Raw genomic sequence first — 23,530 nt, 5'->3', positions numbered from 1 at the left:
TATATTGGTATTTTAACATGACAAGCTTGAAGGGAACAAAACCAAAAAAGAATAATTTCCCTTTGTGTACAAATATTAGAAGATTTTGATAAATAGTTGTCACTTTTTAGTCAAATTGCTAATGCCTCATTATTCTTTACCTCACTATCTTTTTAGTATTTATTTATACTTTTTATTGATGTATAATTAATATACAATGTTATTTTAGTTTCAGGTGTACAGCATAATGATCCAATAATTCTATACATTACTCTATACATTACTCATTATTTGTTTTTTTCACCTCTAGGAAATGAATTTTTAATCTAGAAGAATTTTAAAAAAGACTTACTCTTTCAATGTATTAACGTAAACATAATCTTTGGTTTACCAGGTCAAAAACATTTTCCCCCCTTTTCTTGTTGGTGAACAAGCAGATGACATTGCTAGAAGAATAAACGGAACATGTGCGTGTGTGCCTATATCCTTGCTAAAAATCAATGAGAAGTATAATATGCTCTAGTAACTTGACCATCTCACTATAATCTCTGTGAAGTTATTTTGAAAGGACTTCCCTTTAACAAATATTTAGACCAGGATTATTCTTTCAATCTGCTAGATCATTTGTATTACCAAAAGATTAGACTCTATGTACCCAAAGTTGGAAGTAATTTCTCTCTGTCCATCATGTCCTTTAGAGATCAGTCCCGATGTAAGAAGGTGACCTATCATGTCTAAATTTGAAATTACAGATCTTCTAAACTGTAGTTTGCTGACTTACCCTTGGGCAAACTTTGGCAATAGAACCCATTAGGGATGAAGAAACAATGCATTACTCACATAAGATTAGAAATAAGAAGGGCTTTCAGGAATGTGCCACCTGTCTCAAAGAAAAGTACTAAATTAGTCAATAAATCTGTATATTAAATGTTTGTGTCATAGATTCATTTACATTAAAAATGAAATAGTTTTCCTTTATGACAGAGGCTTATGTATCACTTACTTTATTTTAACATGAAATGCTCATAAAGATATAATGAATTCTGGTAGCTAGAATCCATACAATGTTTTAGTTAGTCCAGGACTCTCCTGGGACACTGTGACCTTAACCTTACCGCTAACTAACACTGCCCACCCTCACTTTCAAAAGCATCTCTGTTTAGACAAAAATACATATCATCCTACATAGGATACATCTTTGGTAACTATTATATATTTGCTTCATTTCAATTTCTTTTTGGGGGGGAAAGTTTATTGAAAGTAGCAAAAGAAATCATGGGTAATTTATTCCCATTTTACTCTGTATATGAAAACCAACTACTCACAGGCCATTTTAAAAATTCAGATCAGAAGCTAGAGGGTCCTAATTTGATAAATTTGTTATCACAATGTTACACATTTGAAAATAACGTAGGGCATACCCAAGGGAAGAAAGGATTAAGACATAACAATATTAGGTGAAGCTAGGTTGCATAATCAGGATTGTACGTATAAACAGAGGAAAGAAATTCGGGAGAAGAATTCTAAAATATTCAAATACTTCTAGAGAAATTGAACGAAATGAAACAATTCTTTAAAACTGAATTCCAAATATTTTGTGTCTTCTCCCCATGAACCACGTTTACTTCTCTAATTTTAAGAGCTCAGCTATTAAATATTAATAACCATGAAAATTAATCAGGCACATTCTAACTCATAAATGACTTTATGAAACCTAATAAAGGCTTCAAAATCGTCTTTAGGGTGTAGTCCAAAACAGTATATACAGCATATTGTACCTTGCTTATTAATTATGTATTTGCACATGTCTGCAGAGACAGAATTTATTATTTCAGAAGGTGAGGAATAAACGTGAGTCTAGATTTCTCTGGGAATACTGATGAGTAAATTTTAATTAATCTCCACATTAAACAGTTTGGAACTCAGATATCTTTTTCCATAAAATTGGCAAATGGACTAACCAATATGAAAATGTTGGCAATGATCTCTCTGTCTTATCCCTGCTGTGACTTCCTCTATGCAGTTAATAGCTTCACAGTTGATAAGGCTTATCTACATAAACACAAACAAATAAGCATTATCATACACTCCAAGAGAATGCTAAACTGTAAAACACCAAAAGAAACAATTTTAACACACACACACAAACGCATGCGTACCCACACAGACACACACACACACACAAGTATTTGTTTTACTTTACTCTTAAGCAAGAAATTCCAAATAAGTTCACAGAGAGTGAAATACTAATTTTCCCAAAAAGATAATAACCTTGTTTCAAGAACACTGCCACATGATTGAGCTGCCTGGAAGCCACTAGCAATAGCCTCACTTGTATTTCTATTCTTAAGTCATACCTTTATGCTGTTGTATATATGAATCATTTAGACCATTCTCAATTAATAGTACAAATAAAAGGAACAATAAATTCCCTACACCTATGACCTTATAGTGCTTCCCATAAAAGACTTACGCCCATAAAAATAAAGCAGACACATGTTTAAAAGATGAAACTAATGGTTGAAAAGTTCACCTTTCTCACTCGTACAGTCTTCTTGTTCACATGAGGTAAAGTATGTGAAAGAGCCAGCAAAAGAGTCCGATAAGGAAAAGAATAGCTAAGTAACAAATCTGAGGTGTTTGGTGCCTGAGTCATTTCATTATATTTTGAAATTTACAGTTATATTTCTATGTTTCTCAACTACAAAAATCAAAGATAATTTGTCTTGCTTTGTGTGATCTACTTAAGCAGCGTCTTCTCAAATTACAAATAAGTGAAGGCATACCATTTCTAATGACATCATGTCTAAGCAAAACAATGCCTAATAGGCCTATAATAATTTATTATTTTACTATCTGGCACTGACCAAAAGGAATTATGAGAACCTCGTCTCGACCTGACTCCAGCATGTGCTGCACGGTTACACCCCAATGCTCTTTAGTTCCCCCTTTCACAAACACGACCCCAAATGACCTTGGATCGGAACTGCATGCTATGATTTTCAAAGTCAACTGAAACAAATTCTAATATTATCTGTCAAACTTGAGAGATCATTTATACTAATAAAGCTGCCTGAATGGCTGACCTGCAACTTTAAGTAAAAATTTAAGTAAAGCTCCATTCACTGACATCTTAAAGTAAAAATCATTCAAAATAATTCATATTTTTATCCCCAGATTCAGATAAAGAACAATAAAATACAAGAGCAATCTCTTCTTCAAATATAATTTGTTTGAACTACAGTGTATTTTTTTAAATGATGCAAATGTGGGGATCACCTGTGGGGGTGCAGTGGGATAAGCCTCCCACTCTTGCTTTTGGCTTAAGTCATGAATTCAGGGTCCTGAGATGGAGCCTCCTGTTGGGCTCTGCACTCCACGCGGAGTCTGCTTGAGATTCTCTCTCCACCCCTCCTCCTAGCCCACTCACGCTCTCCCTCTAAAATAAATAAATAAATACATCTTTAAAAAAAAATAAATGATGCAAATTTTGAAATTTGGAAGATTTTCATAAAAAACCTATTTCTGGCTGCTTGTTAATAATAACAATAATAATAATAAATCTAACTGCATATAGGTTGCACCGCAACACAGCAAACTTTCTAGATAGTGCACTTATCTTCAGTTTAACAGAGTTCTTATCATTATTCCCCCTAAACCATCAGAATTTACCTTTATACTTCAATATGTAAATAAACACACATCAATTACATGAGCTTCAAAATGCTATTTTTTTCCCCTTCTACATTTCTAATATTTGCCTCAGCTTCTTATTGTTTTGGGATTTTGGTGTTTTCTTTTTCAGTTTATTTCTAATATGGGCTGTACCTACAAGTTTTTCTATTTCTCTCTACAACATTTCACAATGAAGTTAATGGGAACAATGTGGTGTTAAAAGGAACAACGAAAGAACTAATAGCGTCCTTAAGTGGTTTGTGTTTGTCGAGCTCAAGAATGCCATCATGGCTGGATCAGAAGGAGCAAGACTCAGAGTACGAAGCGACAAGATCAAAAAGGCAAAGCTGTGTACATTGTAGGAGGTGGGCCATAGAGGCAGACTGATCCAACTGTAGGCTATCTAGGTATTTAACCCCTTTCCACATAGGCTTAGTCTCTGGTGATAGAACCACCATCTATTCTTCTAAGACAGAAGCTTGGGATTGACCTTTTCCTTTATTCTTTCTCTCACCCTGGGCTTCCAATCAACAATGGATTTCTCTCAACTCAGTCTACCTTACTCCATTCATTCCACAACTTCCTCAGATGAATCTCTCTTCTGGACAACTTGCTACATGTTCTAACTGGTCTTCAGGTCTCCATTCCTTTTCCCCTTCAAATCTATCCTCATTATACACTTAGACGCAAATTTTCCTAATGCAGGATTTTATTTTACTTCTTCACTTAGAATCCCTTCAGTGGGCCATCTTCATGGTTATTGATCTGTAGTCATCCAAATTCACGGATGGATGGATCTGTACTCATCCAAATTCATGTCGAGGCCTAACCTCCAATGTGTCTGGATTGGGATATAGAGCCTTTGAAGAAGTAATTAAGATCAAGTGACGTCATAGAGTACAGCTCTAATCCAATGGCACTAGTGTCCTTATAAGAAGAGGAAGAAACACCCAGGATGCTCGTGCACAGTTATAAGGACATGTGAGGACACACAGAGGCCTTAGGAGAAAGCAAAACTCCCAACGCTTTAATCTTGGACTTCTCACGTCCAGAACCTTGAGAAAATAATTTTTTGTCCTTTAAGCCAGCCAGTCATGGTACTTTGCTACGGCAGCCCTACCCAGTGATTACAGACATTATAAAATCCAATATTCTGAACAGGATAGTCAAGGCCATTATTTTGCCTCTACACTCCTCATCTTTTACTACCATCTGATTTCTCCTTTAACTTCCCATGTCACTGATGCACATGTGCGCAATCCCATACTTGCCCCCATGTCCACGCTAACCCCTTAGGCTCTGATGCTTTCCTGATGCCTTTCTCCTATGCACATTAAGACTTAGCATAGATCTCATCCCCTGTGTTTCCCAGTCCACCTCAGGCTACATTAGGACCCCTGCCTTTTAGGCCTTCAGCTATCCACCTCACTCTCACTGCAGACCTGTTTATACAACTTCCCCATTAAGCATTCTTGTAGGGAGCAACTCTTAGTCATGTTTAAGTTCCTGGCCTTTAGCCTGATTCCTGACCCAGCAGCATATGTGGAAGCTTCTCTAGTAATAGCTTATCTCTGTGGTTAATTTGAGTCTATTTGTGCTATCAAACCTGGACTTGCTTGGCATCAGTTTTCAATGCTCATTTCACATACATAAGCTTTTAATAAAAGCTTACTGCAATGCAGAAACCCTGGATATTTGTGGGGTGTTTGACAAGTGAAAACTGAACTTCTTTTATCAAAGTGATTTTATAGACAAAACAAAACAGAGAGGCTTTTGGGTTTTCTTGTACTTTTAGTTTGAAATCAAGGGTCTTAAAACTACTCATAATTTAACTGTACCTCTGGACTAGAAGTAGAACTACTTGTACATCATACACTCTCCCTAGAATGTGGAATTATTAATGAGAGTGCACTTTCTTGGACTTATAATGACCGATTCAAGTGGAGTCGTGCAGTGCTTCTAAGAAGTAAGCCACATCACGCAGTCAGTATTGTTGCAGACACTTACTTGCTATTGGAATTTCTTTTCTTTTCTTTTCTTTAAAAGATTTTATTTATTTATTTGACAGAGACAGAGATCACAAGTAGGCAGAGAGAGGGGGGGAAGCAGGATCCCTGCTGAACAGAGAGCCCGATGCGGGGCTCGATCGCAGGACCCTGAGATCATGACCGGAGCCGAAGGCAGAGGCTTAACCCACTGAGCCACCCAGGTGCCCCTTGCTATTGGTATTCCTGATGAAATATCAAGTTCTCTCTCACAAAATAAATCAGTGGTCTTCTTCACTCAAATGTATATCCATAAAAAGTTAAAAAAGATTTTTCAAAGATCCAAATTCTGCGAAGAGGTACTTCCTCTTTTTCTTGTCTTTCCTTTTTTTTCCCCTCCACTTTGAAGGATACTTCATTCCTAATTATGTTTTATAATCAAAGCAAGTTGCCATAGAGAACAAGAACAAGAGTCAGTGGGCACCTGCATGGCTCACTGGGTTAAGCCTCTGCCTTCAGCTCAGGTCATGATCTCAGGGTCCTGGGATTGAGCCCCACATCAGGCTCTCTGCTTGGCGGGGAGCCTGCCTCTCTGCCTACTTGTGATTTCTCTCTATCAAATAAATAAATAAAATCTTGGGGAAAAAAAAAAAAAAAAGAGCAAGAGCCACAAAGTTAAGGCACAAAAATGAGAGGAAAGTCAGGACAAAATTCTATTCAGGTGGTAGAAGGAACTGAATTGCCCCCCACCCCCAACTGTAGTTTCTTGTCCTAGTCTTCTGTGAACATCCGATTACTCAAGTAACAGATGACCCAAGTAATTTGTGTTTGGTATGGCATGGATCACTTTTACCTTTTGGGTAACATATACACCCTACAGGTTGTTTAGTTCAGCCTGACAACAAAGTGAATTAAAATTTCTTGTAGAGGAAATGGCAAATGGTGAAGGATGACACGGCGCAATCCCAAGACTAGCTCTTGTGAACACTCATTCCAGGCCAGCTGCACACAGGCAAAAGGAAGTTGCCCGTCTGGCCTCACCCTATTCACACTAACCTTTTCTATCCTTTCCTCAGGGTGAAGAAGACTCCATTACCTTTCTTCGTTCTAGCTTCTAAGTAACAAGGCAAACAACTTGGGTCTACTATCGAACTCTCTCCTTCCTTGTCTTTTCATAGTAAGACAAGTTTAAAGGCTTCCCCCCAAAATGGAAGAATTAATTTCCATTTTAGTGCATGGTAGTTACTTCTGACAATGAATATTTTCTAATTCTTCTGTAGATTAATAGACCTCATGTGTTTATAATATACTTTTTTAATTTTTTTATTCATACTGAAATGGAAAATAGTTTTAAAGTGTTTGGTTACTGCTAAAAGCAGTATGTACATTTTTTTTTTCTGTTAGAAATGAATCATACTATGTTCTGTGTGATATTTAACAATGGTTCATTTACTATGTGTAAACAAACAAAAGATGTTAGGACTCTGTAAAATTGCAGCCATTACTTTTATAGTAGAACATATGGAATTGTTTTATCGAGTTTCAAAGTGCAATTTGAGCTAGAGGAAGGGGAAAAAAGGATCATTTGAGATTTTACATTGCTTTAGGACTTTTTTGTGTGCTCACACATAATATACAATATTAAAAGAGCTGGAAAAAACCAGCATAGAATTCGTGGTTATTTCCTTCCAGGGGCAAACTGTGACGGTACTTCTCTTTTAACATTTTTGAACATTTTATTCAAAGAGAAAATACTATTAATTAAAAAATTAAGTAATTTTAAAAGTCGTGATTGTTATAAAGGCTGGTCCAGGATCACAGATCCAACTTCTTTCATTAGCTTGACCTCGACAACCTGGAGTGGAAGGCAGGTGCAATGTCAGGAGGGCATCTGGGTCTGGGATCAGATGTGCCTGAGCACACTCAGGGGGCAGCACCAGCCAACCCTTCCAGGTTAGTTTCCACAGCCCAGTTTTGGAAAGACAGGGAGAATCCGCAAAGGACTGAGACACAAAGCTTGTAACAAAATTAAAATTTGAATTCAAATTTAAGTAGTGCCAAACACCACTTCTTTCATGCAGAATCTCTGTCAGGTCCCGTGGCATCAGATGTTCTAGCTCTACTCGCCCAAAGATTGAAACTGAGGCACTGGTTTTCTTTTGAAATTGAAGCACCGCCATGTGGGAAAAAATGTTTGGTTTGGTTTTTGTCAGGGATTTGGTACTACAGAGACTTCAAAAATTCTGAGATTCTGGAAAGAACCTAGATGTCCATCAATAGATGAATGGATAAAGAAGTGGTATATATACAATGGAATACTATGCAGCCATCAAAAGAAATGAAATCTTGCCATTTATGATGACGTGGATGGAACTAGAAGATATTATGCTTAACGAAATAAGTCAATCGGAAAACAAGAACTATCATATGATCTCCCTGATATGAGGAAGCGGAGATGCAACGTGGGGGGCTTGGGGGGTAGGAAAAGAATAAATGAAACAAGATGGGATTGGGAGGGAGACAAACCATAAGAGACTCTTAATCTCACAAAACAAACTGAGAGTTGCTGGGGGGAGGGGGGTTGGGAGAAGGGGGTGGGGTTATGGACACTGGGGAGGGTATGTGATGTGGTAAGTGCTGTGAAGTGTGTAAACCTGGCGATTCACAGACCTGTACCCCTGGGGCTAACAATATATTATGTTTATTTAAAAATTAAAAAAAATTTTTTTTTAAATTCTCAGACTCTGAGTTTTCAATTGGCATTATTATTTGTAGTAAAAGGCAAACCATTTTGTGATATTCGGCATGAAGAGTAGGGGGTGGAGAGATTTCACTATCTCCGCAGTATCTCTTTATCTCTTTTTTCTGTCAGGAATATACAGATTTACTTTTGGTAAGCATTCTTCTCGCATTTTTAGGATGTGCTTTACCTGGGATTGGAATCATTCTTAGCCATTAGTGCCATTAAACTAACTGAATGCCAGAAGGGAAAAAAGGCGAAAACAAAAGAACAAACAAATAAATAAGTGAGAGGAAAGGGAGTTAGTAAGCTTAGAGTTCCAAAGAGCTGCTGTTCCTGCTGTTTTTTTTTTCTTTCTGAAAATATTCTGAATGCTGACAGATGAGTACATTATTCCAAAATCTATGAGGACCTGTAAAAGAATATATTTAAATAATTTGTGTTCTAGTCTTATGGAGAAGGGTCTTCCCAAGGCAAGAAGAATTCTGATCCTACTGAGGTTTTGTGGCTTCTTAGCCTACACAGTGTCCAGCTGTGCTAGAAAATGTGTGGCAACGTATACTTGGAAAGAATCCTGAAATTTTCTAAACTCCGAGATTGGATTATCCAAGAAGCGTTTCCTATTAAGAGTACTTCTTATCATTTTCACTGGTGGCAAACTCTGTATTCAAACCCTTCTCTCTCCGACACTTAATAGTTTCTATTCCACAGTTTCCCCTGCTGGGTTTAAAAATGCAGCTGGCTTCCCACTGTGCTGGTTATTTCATTAAGAGGAAAATGTTGAAGTGGTGACATTGTCTATAATCTCTCTTACAATTCTCTGTTAATTACTAATGTAAACAGTATGTGGGTGACTGTTCCTTATGTGGTCTATCAAGATGTTTTCAACATCGGCAGAATGAAATGACACTGGAGACAAAATTCACAAGGATAAGACCCTTTCCTCTAAAAATCTGGGAAGATTATCATTTGACCTTTCCTACTCAAAATCTTTTCTCTATAGAATAGAGAAAATCTACAAAATTTGATTATTCAATACCAAACCTAAAGGAATGATCTGTGAAAACATTCCTAAGCCACATTCTTAAGTGACATTTTCATAGCTCAAAATTCAGCCTTTTGCTTCGGTGTAGATGAACTCCTAAGCAGAAAGCAAACACTTTGAAGAAATGGCAATAGCACTGGTTATATTGTATAATATACAGTACTATGCCTAGCATGGTAATTTCTATTGATGGGTAACCCTTTTCTGATCTTTCATATAAAATACCACATTATCTTTGGATGAGGGAATGGAGAGTTTTGATTATCTTCCCAGCAACTATTTCTCTCATTTTATCAAGAACATACAGCAGTACCTTTGGTGAGCATTCTTTCTTCATTTTTAGGCATGTTCTTTACCTGAGATCAGAATCATTCTTAGGTCCAAAGATAATTTTAAAGTAAGAAAGTGATGGCATTCTTACTTAGGGCTATGAAGCCTAAGCAGTTGGGTAGCAAAAAGAGGCTGTATATACTATAGAAATGAGACCTAAGATTCCAGAAATTAAAGAAATGAAAGCCCCCCAACCCCAGCCAAAAAAAAAGAAAAAAACAAAAAACACACTCCAAGTTTCAAAGGTAAACTTGATGTGTATTAAAGTTTTTCCCAGAACCAGACCTCTTTACCCAGAAATAAAATCTCTCATGTAGGGGAAGGAGCAGAGGGAGAAGGAGAGAAAATCTCAAGCAGAGTCCCTGCTGAACATGGAGTCTGACATGGGGCTCGATCCCATGACCCTAAGATCACACCCTGAGCTCAAGTCAAGAGTGGGACTCAGTGCGGCTGGGTGGCTCAGTGGGTTAAAGCTTCTGCCTTCGGCTCAGGTCATGATCCCAGGGTCCTGGGATTGAGCCCCGCATCGGCTCTCTGCTCAGTGGGGAGCCTGCTTCCTCCTCTCTCTCTGCCTGCCCCTCTGCCTATTTTGTGATCTCTGTAAAATTAAAAAAAAAAAAAAAATCTTAAAAAAAAAAAAGTGGAACTCTTAACCGACAGAGCCACCGAGGTACCCCGCAAATAAAAATATTTTTAAATAAAAGAATAACATAAATGGATAATAAACATATCCCTTTATTTCTTAATAAATGAGAGAAAAAGTAAAACTGAAAACTTGAACCATCAGATAATATTTAACTATCAGATTCCTGGGTAAATATATATAGTATTTTCCTTGAAATTAATCTGCATCCTAGAAATACACATCATAAATACCCTATACACTTATATTTCAGAAGTTATGTTCCTTCTATTCGTCTGTGTGTGCGTGTGTGTGTACACAAGTATGTCAGCAGTGTTGACATACTACTTGCAGAGCTGCCCCTCTGGGATATGTTGAGTTCATGCTATCACCATCAAAACAACATTTCCTTCAGTCAATTTCTGTAAGAAATTATGATATAGCCGACGAAAAAATCTAGGAGTGAAGATTTATGGTGCAGCTTCTTTTTATCATTTGCTAACTGACATGCTTTTATAATGCAATTACAGCTATCCCATACGTATCCAGCTGCAACACTCCAAGAATGATCTTTTCCTTTGTGTGCACGAATGTGTAACATTGTAGATATGTGTTTCTACTTCACAACTTTCACTGAGACACATTTTCTGCTGGTTTGCAAGAGGCTCATATCCCACTCTAATATCCATGTGGGCTTGCCATGCTTTTATTAATTTATTCCTTTCCACTTCTATAACTTTCAGTGAAATATTGTAATACACATAATGTTTGTTGTTATAGTTGTAGAATTTTTTTTATTATGTCACAGCAGGGAAATGCTATTGGAGGAAATAATTAAATGTAAAGTCATTTGAAGGACTCTACAATTTCTTTAGAACTCAAGTTGGAAAGTAATTCAGAATTATATCTCCTCAGGCAAGGATGATCTACTTGAATTCCTTGAAAAGGTGAAGGGCCTTTTATTATGATAAATTTTGCAGAGACTAATTTGTGAAAAAGAAGTACATTTTTTCTGACTCTAATTTCTAAAATACCTGCAGAGAAATAAGTCCCACATTCTAGAAGGTTGTCAGGGATCAAACTGGTCATAGGTATTTTTATACTGTAATGTGAAGAAAAAGAATATTTCTGATTTGTTTAGAGAAAAACAGAAAAATTTTTTATATAAGCTAAAAATGTATAGATATAACATATATCAGAAACACATAGGTCATATATATCACATTCAATGATGTTGTCTATAGCCAGGCTTTAGTGGGCTTCATGGGTATAATTCTGAAAATAAAGCAAGAACATCTATTATCATGAAACAAATAAGTCAAAGTTACTAAATTAGGAGATAATATTGGAATACTACTTTTAATAATAAGATGCTCATATTGGTAGAGGACTGTCATGAACCTTTTATATATCATGAGTATAGTATATTTGAGAAATGAATTCAAGTCTTCAGAAGTATATTAATTAAATGTAAAATGCCCTGAGTTGCTTAGGTGGTCAGTGGTAAAAGTTTGGGAGCATCAAAGTGTTTCTGAATAAATCGATAATGTAAATAATTCTAGCTGAAAATATTCTTTTCAGTTAAATATCATCTCACATTCAAACCTATAGTTCTCCAGTTTCCTCGTTTTGTAACACCCCTGTCTTTTTACCTTTTTTACAGCTTCTAAAGTATGTGTTCTTTTTATATTGTGGTATTCCTGCAGACTTCTTTTCTTTACCAACCATTTACTTTCTCAATATACTAATAAGTCCAAGAAACAGCTCCAAATGTTTATTTCTGTAAGGTTGATAGAACCAACAGTTACGGGTACTAGTATTTTGGAAAGACTTCAAGTCTTTTCAAGCCAAAACACACATACGTATATTTATCTATTGAAATCAGCCCATATGCAGAAAAACATATTTTGCTTTGCTACTTAGTAAACCTAATTACAAATAAATATGATTTACATATCTTCCTGCTATACATGTGATAAAGTAAATATCGAATTTTATGGAAACCACCACCAATTAGTGCTCTTTTTCATTTAACAAATATTAGGATAATAGTTATTCCCCAACAACTTGGGAAATAACATTTCTCACAGAGTTAAAGTACTTTCATATCAGCACATAATGGGAAGATTCAAAAGGTATTACACAGAATGATTTTCTAACTATACTTGGTAGCAATTTTTTCATATTTGACTGTATTTGGTAATATTTTTAATAACAAAGAAACAATGAATCAACTAAAGCTTATGGCTAGTAGAATATTCATGGAGAAAAAATTAGCAATGCTTTTAGCACAATTGTATTTTTATAAGATATGAAAAATTTAAAAAAAAACCCAAACAAGAATAGAATTATAAAATAAAGCAAAGTTACTATAATTCAGTACAAATAAAGATCCACTTTAATCTATATAACTTATTAGCAAAAGCTTTCTGAACATTCATGCCATCTAAAATTTCATTGTATAAAACATTAGAAATTTTAAAGCATTCTTTACTTATATTCAAGTTTAATTAAGAAAGGCTGGCATGATATATTTTCTCATTTACAAGTATTTCAAAGTACTCATGTGATGTATTTAGTTTCTAACTCATGAGCCTTCCCTGTTCCATAGTTTACATATTGACATTCATTTTATTTTATTTTCATATGCCATGTAAATTTCAACTTATTCCCCATCATAACCAATGTTTGTTTTTATTTTTACTGAAGTATTGCTATAGTTAACTGTGTTGCCACAAAGTCCAAAATGTTAAAAACAAAATCTTATTTCATAGGTTTTTTTTTTATTAAGATTTTATTTATTTATTTGACAGACAGAGATTACAAGTAGGCAGAGAGGCAGGCAGAGAGAGAGAGAAGGTAGGCAGGCTCCCTGCTGAGCAGAGAGCCCAATGTGGGGCTCGATCCCAGGACCCTGAGACCATGACCTGAGCCGAAGGCAGAGGCTTAGCCCACTGAGCCACCCAGGCGCTCCAGGTTTTTTTTTTTTTTTAAACTAAATATTTCTTCACAAGTACTCAACTGTTTTTGCCTGAAAAGTTATCCTAAGGCAGAATCTAAATAAATGTCATATCATTTAATAAGTTCCATTTAATAAGTTCCATGCCATGTTTTCATTATTTGTATGTGAAAAAGATAGGCAACCACTAATAGCGCATGTGTGTGGGGGATGAACCTATACACTCATACATATACACATGTATATTTTCTTTTCAGTAAAAGGGACTGGCTCACACTTGTTTTATAGCTTAGTCTCTTTTATAAAAAAAAAATAGTGCACATTTTAGACAGAGCACACAAGGCGATGGATTGCAATAGTTATCATGGATTTTAGAGCGGGACCGCCTAGGGTAACATTTCAGCTTTGGAGATACCATGTAACTTTTGGATGTTAATTAAACTCTGTGTGCCTTAATTCCACCATTACTGAAGAATGACAACAGCATCCATTACACAGGAGTAAGGGAAGAATTAAATGTGTTAATTCATATAAAGTGCTTAGAACATTGTCTGGGTTACAGGAAGTTCTCAAAAAAATCTTGCTCATAAAATAGTTAGAGCTGAATATTTAGTATTAGTTATACAATCAGCTCTGTCGTGGCAATGCTTGTTTTTCCAAGAAGCATTAAATTATCTAAAGCACCTCATAAACACAATTGATTCAAATAAAAAAGAAGCTGAGAGTCTCGAGACCTTTGGATTCAATAATTAAATTATTTCTACCAAAAACGTCAATAAAAAATATTTGCATCTGGCTGTAATTGGATATGGATAAAACCTGAGCCAAACCAATCCAATCTTTGGTTGAATGTTCGCATAAGAATAAATGAGTTTCTTTTCTCACCTTCATGATCATCATCAAGAGCATAGTTCTTAAGCATTTTAAATACCTTGTCATTTTATCACCCTTGCTATAATGGACAAAGTCTTAAATCTCCCAAATAAGACAGTGTACGGACTTAAATTCTTCAGCAAGTAAATTCCTATGTGTTTTCACTACCGCATTAGTATAATGGGAGTGATAACAACAGGTGTTGCTTAGGGTTATGGGGAAGAATTGAAGAACTAATGAAACGTGAATTCTTTACCAGAGTTTATGTCAAATAAGAAGCACACAACAGGGGCGCCTGGGTGGCTCAGTGGGTTAAGCCTCTGCCTTCGGTTCAAGTCACGATCTCAGGGTCCTGGGATCGAGTCCTGCATCGGGCTCTCTGCTCAGCAGGGAGCCTACTTTCCCCTCTCTCTCTGCCTGCCTCTCTGCCTACTTGTGATCTCTGTCAAATAAATAAATAAAATCTTAAAAAAAAAAAAAGGACACAACAAATGTATATAGGTATTATTATTACCAGTAACAATATATTTCCTATTTATATAAGGCATATTATACCCTGAATATTAAAACTACAGCTAGAGGTAAAATGCCTAAATAATCAGCAGGCAAGTAAAGGATATTTTCCTAAAAATCTAACTCAATGGTTATATTGATCAATTTTGTAAGGTTGGTTTCTTATTAAAACTTTACTCTTCTTTAACCAACAAATGATAAATTGGACTATATATATTTTATGTATGGATTTGAATCTTACTCTTTCTAATGTACTAAGAAATGAAAAGAATCTTTCTGATAACCAAAATTATTTTTAAATATTTTCAAAATATTTTTAAAAAATTTTTGAATATTTTTAAAATGTGTCTGAGAAGGAAAAAAAAAAGGCTAAAAAATAAAAAAAATCATGGGCTTTGTGGCCAAAAGGAGCAGTCACATTTATACCATCATATATCAAGTAATTTTAAGTGAATTTCTTAAACACCATGTACCTCAGCCTCCTCATCAGTAAAATGCAACATAAAAGGCAGTAAAAAATATTTTGAGATCCACACCCCAGTAGCCTTAGCAATCTTTAAAATCACCGTAATGACAAGGCAACTGAGGTATTATTCTGAATGTCTGTTAAATCTCATCAGAACTTATACTCTTCCAGAGTCCTGTGGTATCCAATTTAACCAGTGACAGAATTGATGTTCATAACCTGCTTCGTCCTTTTCCATATGAATTTAAGCTATACTGAAGTTGATTACTACAGTGTTTTTATCCTGTATAAATAAAGAGACAATTTTATCTCCCCTTTACAGAAAACTATATTTCTTTCCTTGGTGATATCTTTTAAACATTTTCCATAAGATGTCAAGTTCTACAGACTGACCACAAAGTGTAAAAGTACCTAAAAAACTGGAGATCGGGAAACAGCTAATGTGATCATTCACTACAAATGAAAAAAAAAAAGTGATTCTTAGATTTTATCAATCAAATGAGCTTAGGGGATACAGTCAACCATACTGTAATGACTTTGAATGGTGACAGATGGCAAGTACACTTACCATGGTGAGCATTTCATAACATAATTGTTGAGTCGCCTTGTTGCATACCTGAAGCTAATACAATATTATATGTCAACTATACTTCAATAAAAATAATCATTCACTCATGAAGAAAACTCCAGATGATTTTAAAACTCAGTATTATGCAACATAAAAGAATGAAGACAAACATAACTAATGTTCAGCCATAAGCAGAAATGAAAAAAACATATTTGCTAAAACATCAATTCTTCTACCCTTTTGTCTCGTGAACTCTTTAACTCTTAATATAAATAAGATTCTCAAAGATTATCAGTTTGTGTAAGTTATGTTATTATGTACCATGTCAGAAATTAAAACTGAGAAATTTTTTTAAAAGTAAATTATTTCTACAGTCTTGGTCTCTGCTAAGATGGCATCAAATTTACCTACCATTGCTTTGGCACAATCAGTGGCTATATCTAATACAATGAAATAGGCAAACAATAAGTTAGAGGTATTATGAAAATAGTTTTGACATTGTGGATCCCTGGAAAAAACTCAGGAATTTCAAATTCCCATAAACCATACTTTGAGAACGGCTGCATGAAGAGTTAATATTTCCCAAGTTCTGGAAGAGACAGCCAACAAGATTCCCTTTAGCTTTTATCCTAACCTATCCTGAATTAGTTTAATCACTTACTAAACTCTTAAGGTTCAAAGCACACATACGCAATATAATTTCATTCAAACTTAAATGAATAGCAAGCAATACTGCAAGCATTTCAGTAAGACATTATCAAATGTATTCTCAGAATTGAAATGGGCTGATATATTAACAAAGAGGTAAATGTCTTCCAGACAGGAAATTCCCAGCTTCTCCATATTCTCTACATTTCAGATTTGATAATGAGATTTATCTTCCTTCCTTCCTTCATTTCGTTTCCTTTTCTCCTTAATAAACATGCACACAAAGAGTAATTCTTAAGGCAAAGAGTTATATATTATAGTTTCTATGCCCATCTGTTCTTTTTACTGCATAGAACAGTCAATGGAAAATCCCTGATATGAGGGATTATTTTTGATCTGTTATAATTCATAAGAGAAATGCAAGATATAATGTAATAATTCTGTTAAAGGAATGAAGGAGAATACTAAAATTGAAAAACTCATATATATATATATATATATATATATGCACAGTTATTGCAGAACATTTATTCAGTTATGTACACACAGAAACTGCCACTGACATTTCTTCTTCGACAGCTATTGTAAGAATTCTTAACCTCACCGGGATTGAATACAACAAAAACCAAGATCTTTTTGTCAGCTATAAAATCCCCTGTAGTGGTACCGATATAAACTGAAATCTAACTTTTCCAGAAGGGTGAGAAACAACTTTCTTTATGCTTTCTTCCCTTCCTCACTCCCTCCCCCACTCTCTTTTTTTGCATGTTCCCACTGTGACTAAGGACATATGACAATGTAACCTTGATAAAATGCTGGTAGAAGATTAAAAGTAAAACTCCGATCACTCATTTAAGTAGGAAAAAAATCATCTTACTTTACATATTTAACATCTCACTCGACAGGAAAATCTAAAGAGGGTATTTATTAAATGTCTAGATTATGATCTTTGATTCCAAAAGAATTCAGGATGCAAGAAACATATTTATATCCATGTTTCCAGAAATAACTACTTTTTCTTTTATACTGTACCCACTGAAATGCCCAATAAATCTAATCTGATTTTAAAAATTCACTTTTGGGCACCTGGGTGGCTCAGTGGGTTAAAGCCTCTGCTTTCGGCTCAGGTCATGATCCCAGGGTCCTGGGATTTAGCCCCACATCAGGCTCTCTGCTCAGCAGGAAGCCTGACCCCCCCCACCCAAACCTCTCTGCCTACTTGTGATCTCTGTCTGTCAAATAAATAAATAAAACCTTTTTAAAACATTCAATTTTTAGCTTAAAACAATGCATTAAGAATAGACATATATAGAGAAAATGTATTTATTTATCATTGTGTGGTGTGGGAAGAAGATGGGGGTGTTATCCGTAATGGGCATCAGGGTCTTTTTTTTTTTTTTTTTAAAGATTTTATTTTTTATTTGACAGACAGAGATCACAAGTAGGCAGAGAGGCAGGCAGAGAGAGAGGGAGGAAAGCAGGCTCCCTGCTGAGCAGAGAGCCCAATGCGGGGCTCGATCCCAGGACCCTGAGATCATGACCTGAGCCGAAGGCAGAGACTTTAACCCACTGAGCCACCCAGGTGTCCCTGGGCATCAGGATCTTAATGTGGTGATGGATATATTCTAAAACTGATTTATGGTGAAGTTGGTAAACTGGCAAATTTACTTAATATATCATTATACTTCAAGTGAGTGGATTATACGATATATATGTTATATGATATATAAAATATGATAAACAATACATGATATATAAAAATGTCTCAACAATATTATATTAAAAGATGAATGTAATGAGTGAGAGAAGCCAGATACCAAAAAACATATGCCATATGAATTCATATATTTAAATTGTAAAATGGGCAAAACAAGGTATTAGAAGCTCAACAGCAGTAAAACTTGGGGCAAAGCGTGGAGTATGGCTGGTGCAGAGTTTAAAGGAACACCTTTGAGATGCTGTTAATGTTCTATGTCTTAACCTGAGCTTGGTTTGTGAAAATCCACTGAGTTGTAGATATTTATATGTGCAAATTTCCATATGTATATTATACCTCAATAAATGTACACTATGTACACATACATATATACTTGTTCACAAATGCCTTTTCAATTTGAATAATAGAAACAATTCCACATAAAGTAATACTGTTACACCACATATTTAAAATATGTGTCCAAAAAGATGGCATGAGGAAGACATATGATACTCAAACTTCCCGCATTTAGATGGCGTTTTTGTCCAACTACTAAGAAGAACTCCAACAGGACTTTGTACTGACAACAGGGATAGCGTGAAGCTAGTTTATCATCAGTTTATCGAGGTTTCTTAAGAGCATGTGAACTCAGTCTGTGGGGAGGTTGGTGGGGTGCTTGCCTCAGGAGGTGGCACATTTCAAAGAGGCTTTGGAGAGATGAGATAGTGCAGAGCAGGCACCAATAAGCTTTGGAAGCTATGGCAGAAGAGGTTGGGTAAGGGGTCATTGAAGGGAATCTGTTCCCTCATGCTCTTTTGGGTACCTTATATGCCTCATATATCTTATATATCTAATATATTATAAATCTAATATCACTTTGGTCTCTTCCGGTTCCACCAATGCTGCCATCCTTCAAGGACTAGCTGAACCTTCCCTCTCCAGTGAACACTCTTTAATATTATCTGGCCAAAAGAGCTTTCCTCCTTTTTTTCAACTCCTCAATAAACATAAATGATGTAAAAATAAAACACCAAGCAAATAATCTAGCTGTTTGTGTATTATCTGCCAAAAAGCTATAGGTGTGTGGGCAGGAACCATGCCTGGCTTACTCATCCAGCAAACTTCAAAGTTGTCACGGGGCACTGCACGTTGCGGAATTTCAAGTGTTGGTGGAGTTAAAAATGGAAATATTTCCATTAATAGCTGAAGATAACGCGAAACCTCAGCTGCATTCAAAATGTAAAATTTTTGCAGTTATCAGTTGCCAACAGTCATTTTTCACATTTAGGTTCTAAAGCTGTATGTACCATTTTTCAAATCTCTGAAACGTGTAAATGTAAAATAGAACGAGCAAAAATCACTCAGATAATAGAATTAAGATTTTAAGTGGCATGACACCATCAGAGAGCACATTTAGTTATTTATTTACACACCATTAAACATCAGAAAGTAGTTTTAGGTAAAATCAACAGAAGGTCTGCCCTCTAGAAGCCTGCGATTTACTTTAGACAAGACGTCTCTGGGGTGTGATAATGCGGGTTCTTTAATGTTTAGGGGCAATAAAGAAGATGCAGACGATAACGAGTGAGTGAAAACAGAAGTTCTGAGAAGGATAAGGAAATGTGTTCTGACATTTTAATATATCTTCTAGTAGGATAACGAAAGAAGAAAAAAAGCACAGAACTTCCAGAGGGGATGAAGGCAAAATGGCGACAGAACACACTTGGATCTGAGAAAACAAGGTGTCTTCCACCAGACGGTGAAGGGTCTGGTTCCTCTAGAGAAGGTTTCAGACGGCAAAGTTCTACTGGGGAAAAATATGACATTAAGCCATACCCTTTTGAAACAAGTCCCCAGTTTTTCATGCAAAACTAAATTTTATTATACAGTTTTATTTATGTATTTGTTCAATGTATATTCAAACATCTACTTGAAAACTATTTCATGTCTGTCCTTGCCTGTGACACATCTAATTTATGAGGCTGAAGTGAGTTACGAAGGCTGTTTAACACGGTTATACAAGGATACATGAAAACATTTTGTATTTTGTAATATAATTCTCCGATCCAGAGACACACTTAAAAATGTTTAGACATTGATACAATGTATTTTTAGAACTTTAAATGAGTGAAAGCAGTAACTATCTAAATATCTCTTAGAAGTTTCCCCATTATAATCTAAATTAAAATGGATAATTGAAGCTCTCCGTATTGTTATTATTATGATACATCCACATCATAATTAGAAATTATTAGCATTATTTAATATGCTGTCACTGGCAAAACAGTGAAAGTTCACTAATTATAAAGCAGCCGAAGCAGACATGGCTATCTCATCTCTTGGGAACTTACAAGATAGAACCTGATTTCTTCTAAGAGTCAAAGCATTTAATTTGGGTAAGTATAAATGTAGTGTATTTAACAGTCCAAATACAACCAAAGAATTCGCCTCCATGCAGAATTAACCACAGTTATTTGAGCTGACAACTCTTACTTGAGAAACCACCAGGGGGCTTCCACAAATGATTGACTCAGGGTGCTTAAAGCAATTTTACTCTTCAGATTTGTCACTTTAGAGACACATCCCATATAATTCAGCAGCTTGAGAGGATCCATTGTAACTATTTTTTGCAATAATTATAAGATTAAGGGCTTATTTTGGGAGCCATTAATAATATCAATAAAAGGATTAAAACAATTTCATTGAAAATCATAAAGAGATCAAAGAGCTACTGAAGTTAATGCTTCTGCCACATTTAAAATGAAAAGCTAATCACAGAAAAGCAGAATTTCCTCCTCAACCCACACCTCAAATGGATTCAAAGAATCTATTTTTTTGTTTGTTGAGTCTGGCAGAAATAAATAAAATAAAATAACCATTTAGTCTTAATGCTCATTCATACTCCACATGGAAAACCACTCAGGACAGACACCATTATAACATCTACACATCATGAATTAATTAGGCATAACATCTTTTAGGCATAACATCAGAGAATTTAACCATACTTGGCGGCATGTCAAATGTGTAACAAAAAGAGACACAAAATGAGATATAACATGGAAAGAGCCACACAAGAAGAACCAAATGCAACCAAACTTCCATCACACGGAATCCCCAATTTAAAAACCTTATTTCTCATTAATATTCACCTTAGCATGAATTAGCATTTTAGAAATAGACAAACAAAAGCCCTCAGATTTGCCCAGAGAGACCATCATCCTTCAAGTACACTACAGATGTTTTGATCATCAAAAACTGGGCAAGTTATAATTTCTAGTAACAATTTATATAATTATTTATAAAAAATAAGATACTATCAATATATTAATCATACACAAAGATATACATCAGCATTTTAATCATCAGAATTTTAGACAAAAAGCTAAAAATAATGCAGGCTTTCTCAAACACAAGAAAGATAAGCCTCGAGAACTATTGTTCTTGTTTTATATACTTGAATTTGTGGATTTTTACATATGCCATGATTTCCCCTGTATTTTAAGAACTCCTTACTTAAATAATAGAAGAAAGTAGTTGGCTAAATAGAAATCCTACTGAAAAAAAATATTTACTAAATAAGTAATTTATTCATTATTTTAAAGTTAATCTGTGAGCATATTTACTCAGAAAATATGAAGGCCTATAGTAAATGAATGACTTCACTAATTTCTAAGAAATCATAGTAATATTGAACAAATATTTAAGATATATATATATATATATAAAATATTTAGCTAATTTATCAAGAAATCTTAGTATAATTTAAACCTTTCATAGTATGGATTCCCATTGACCAGTTTTGTTAGAATTGAAGACCTTCTTTTCCTTATCCAGTGATATTATATGATAACTTAAGTTATATTATTTGAATATGGTAATATTTTGAATAGCTTAAATGAATTACATTATATACTAGATAACAAAATAATACTTTTTCATTGTTTTTCAAGGCCAAATAATCATTAATCAATAGTCTTTCATTACACTTTGATTAGTGGTTATAAAAATTATCTATTAACTTTTATTTTTTTCATACACTGACAGAAAATATTTATTAGCAGTAAAATAATTTTTCTATAATTTCTGGAGAGAATTACAAAAGTCTGTTTTGGAAACTGTGAAAAATAAATTCAGTTTTTTAGCTATTGATCCCAGTTCTAGAGAAGTCAGAATACATGATCAAACTTAATAATAATCTAATAAATTTTAATAACTTTCAAATGCCATTTGCAATCTCTAATGCTAGCCTTTTAGTGATATGGGAAACCAGTTAAATTGAAAAATTCTAAAATTTATAATGCTATTTGTGTTCTTACCTATGTTCAGTATGTCACACAGACTCATGGTTAAGAATTTATACTAAATGCACACGCAAAAAAATATCATACCTTTGAGACATAATCTTATAGGCATCTGGCAGATAGCATCGTATGTTCTCCATCTGAGCAGGGTCAGAGTCACAAATTTTGTCATCAGTCCTTCCATAGTTGGCACTTTCTATCATGATGACATCTGTTCCTGGACAGCGGAGCTCTATGGGGTAGCTCTCACAGGACAGCTCTCTGCGGACCACAGCCATGGGAATTGGGGCACGGCTGAAAGCTACCGGAAGGAAAAGGAAGAAATGTTAAGTCATCTTTATTACATACGAAGGAAAAGCACATGTGTTTGCTTTTCCAGTGTTTGGGATAAACTAATACCAAAAAAACAAACCAGTTGCAATTAACCATTTTAATTAAAATAGAATATTTTTCACTTTAGTCACATTATGAGATTTTTAAAAATCTCAGAGTAATAGCTATTTCATAAAACCTTACCTAACACAGTTTTCTTATAAATAAAAGAAAAAGAACACTCAGATTTTCTAAAACTTTGGCTGGTATATGAGGTAAAGTCTCTGTAGAAATATTTATCACGTGCGTAGAGATTCTCAGGAAAACCCCAGGGGTATTGTGTGTGCCTTGTTTCATTTTGTGTTATGGAAACTATTACCAAAAATTGCATTTTTAAAACAGATTTTATTTATTTATTTGACAGAGAAAGAGGGAGACAGAGAGAAAGCACAAGCAGGGAAACACCAGAGGGATAGGGAGATGCAGCCTCCCCAACTGAGCAGGGAGCCCCGGGCAGAGTTCCATCCCAGGACACTGGGATCCTGACAAGAGCCGAAGGTAGATGTTTTACCACTGAGTCATCCAACAAAATCGCATTTTTGTTTTATTTATATAATCTTAAGGATTCTATTTTCATTTTAAAACATGTTTCATTTTGGGGCGCCTGGGTGGCTCAGTGGGTTAAGCCTCTACCTTCGGCTCAGGTCATGATCCCAGGGGCCTGGGATTGAGTCCCGCATTGGGCTCTCTGCTCAGCAGGGAGCCTGCTTCTCCTCATCTCTCTCTCTCTGTCTCTCTGCCTATTTGTGATCTCT

The 23,530-nt window shown here is 35.2% G+C and overlaps 1 protein-coding gene across 13 annotated transcripts in view; it reads right to left on the bottom strand.

Moving 5' to 3' along the window:
* The window catches only part of ADGRL3 (adhesion G protein-coupled receptor L3), an 801,456-nt gene that overhangs the window by 390,451 nt on the left and 387,475 nt on the right, over positions 1-23,530 (bottom strand). For all 13 annotated transcript variants that reach the window (XM_059384586.1, XM_059384618.1, XM_059384626.1 and 10 more), the window contains one exon: positions 22,491-22,704. In XM_059384586.1, the coding sequence (XP_059240569.1) occupies positions 22,491-22,704 (214 nt within the window). The remainder of the gene's footprint in view (positions 1-22,490; positions 22,705-23,530) is intronic.

Source organism: Mustela nigripes, chromosome 1 (genome assembly GCF_022355385.1).
Source record: "Mustela nigripes isolate SB6536 chromosome 1, MUSNIG.SB6536, whole genome shotgun sequence".
Classification (NCBI taxonomy): Eukaryota; Metazoa; Chordata; class Mammalia; order Carnivora; family Mustelidae; genus Mustela; species Mustela nigripes.
The sequence above is the reverse complement of the archived record's forward strand: the minus strand, read 5'-3'. Positions and strand labels throughout refer to the sequence as shown.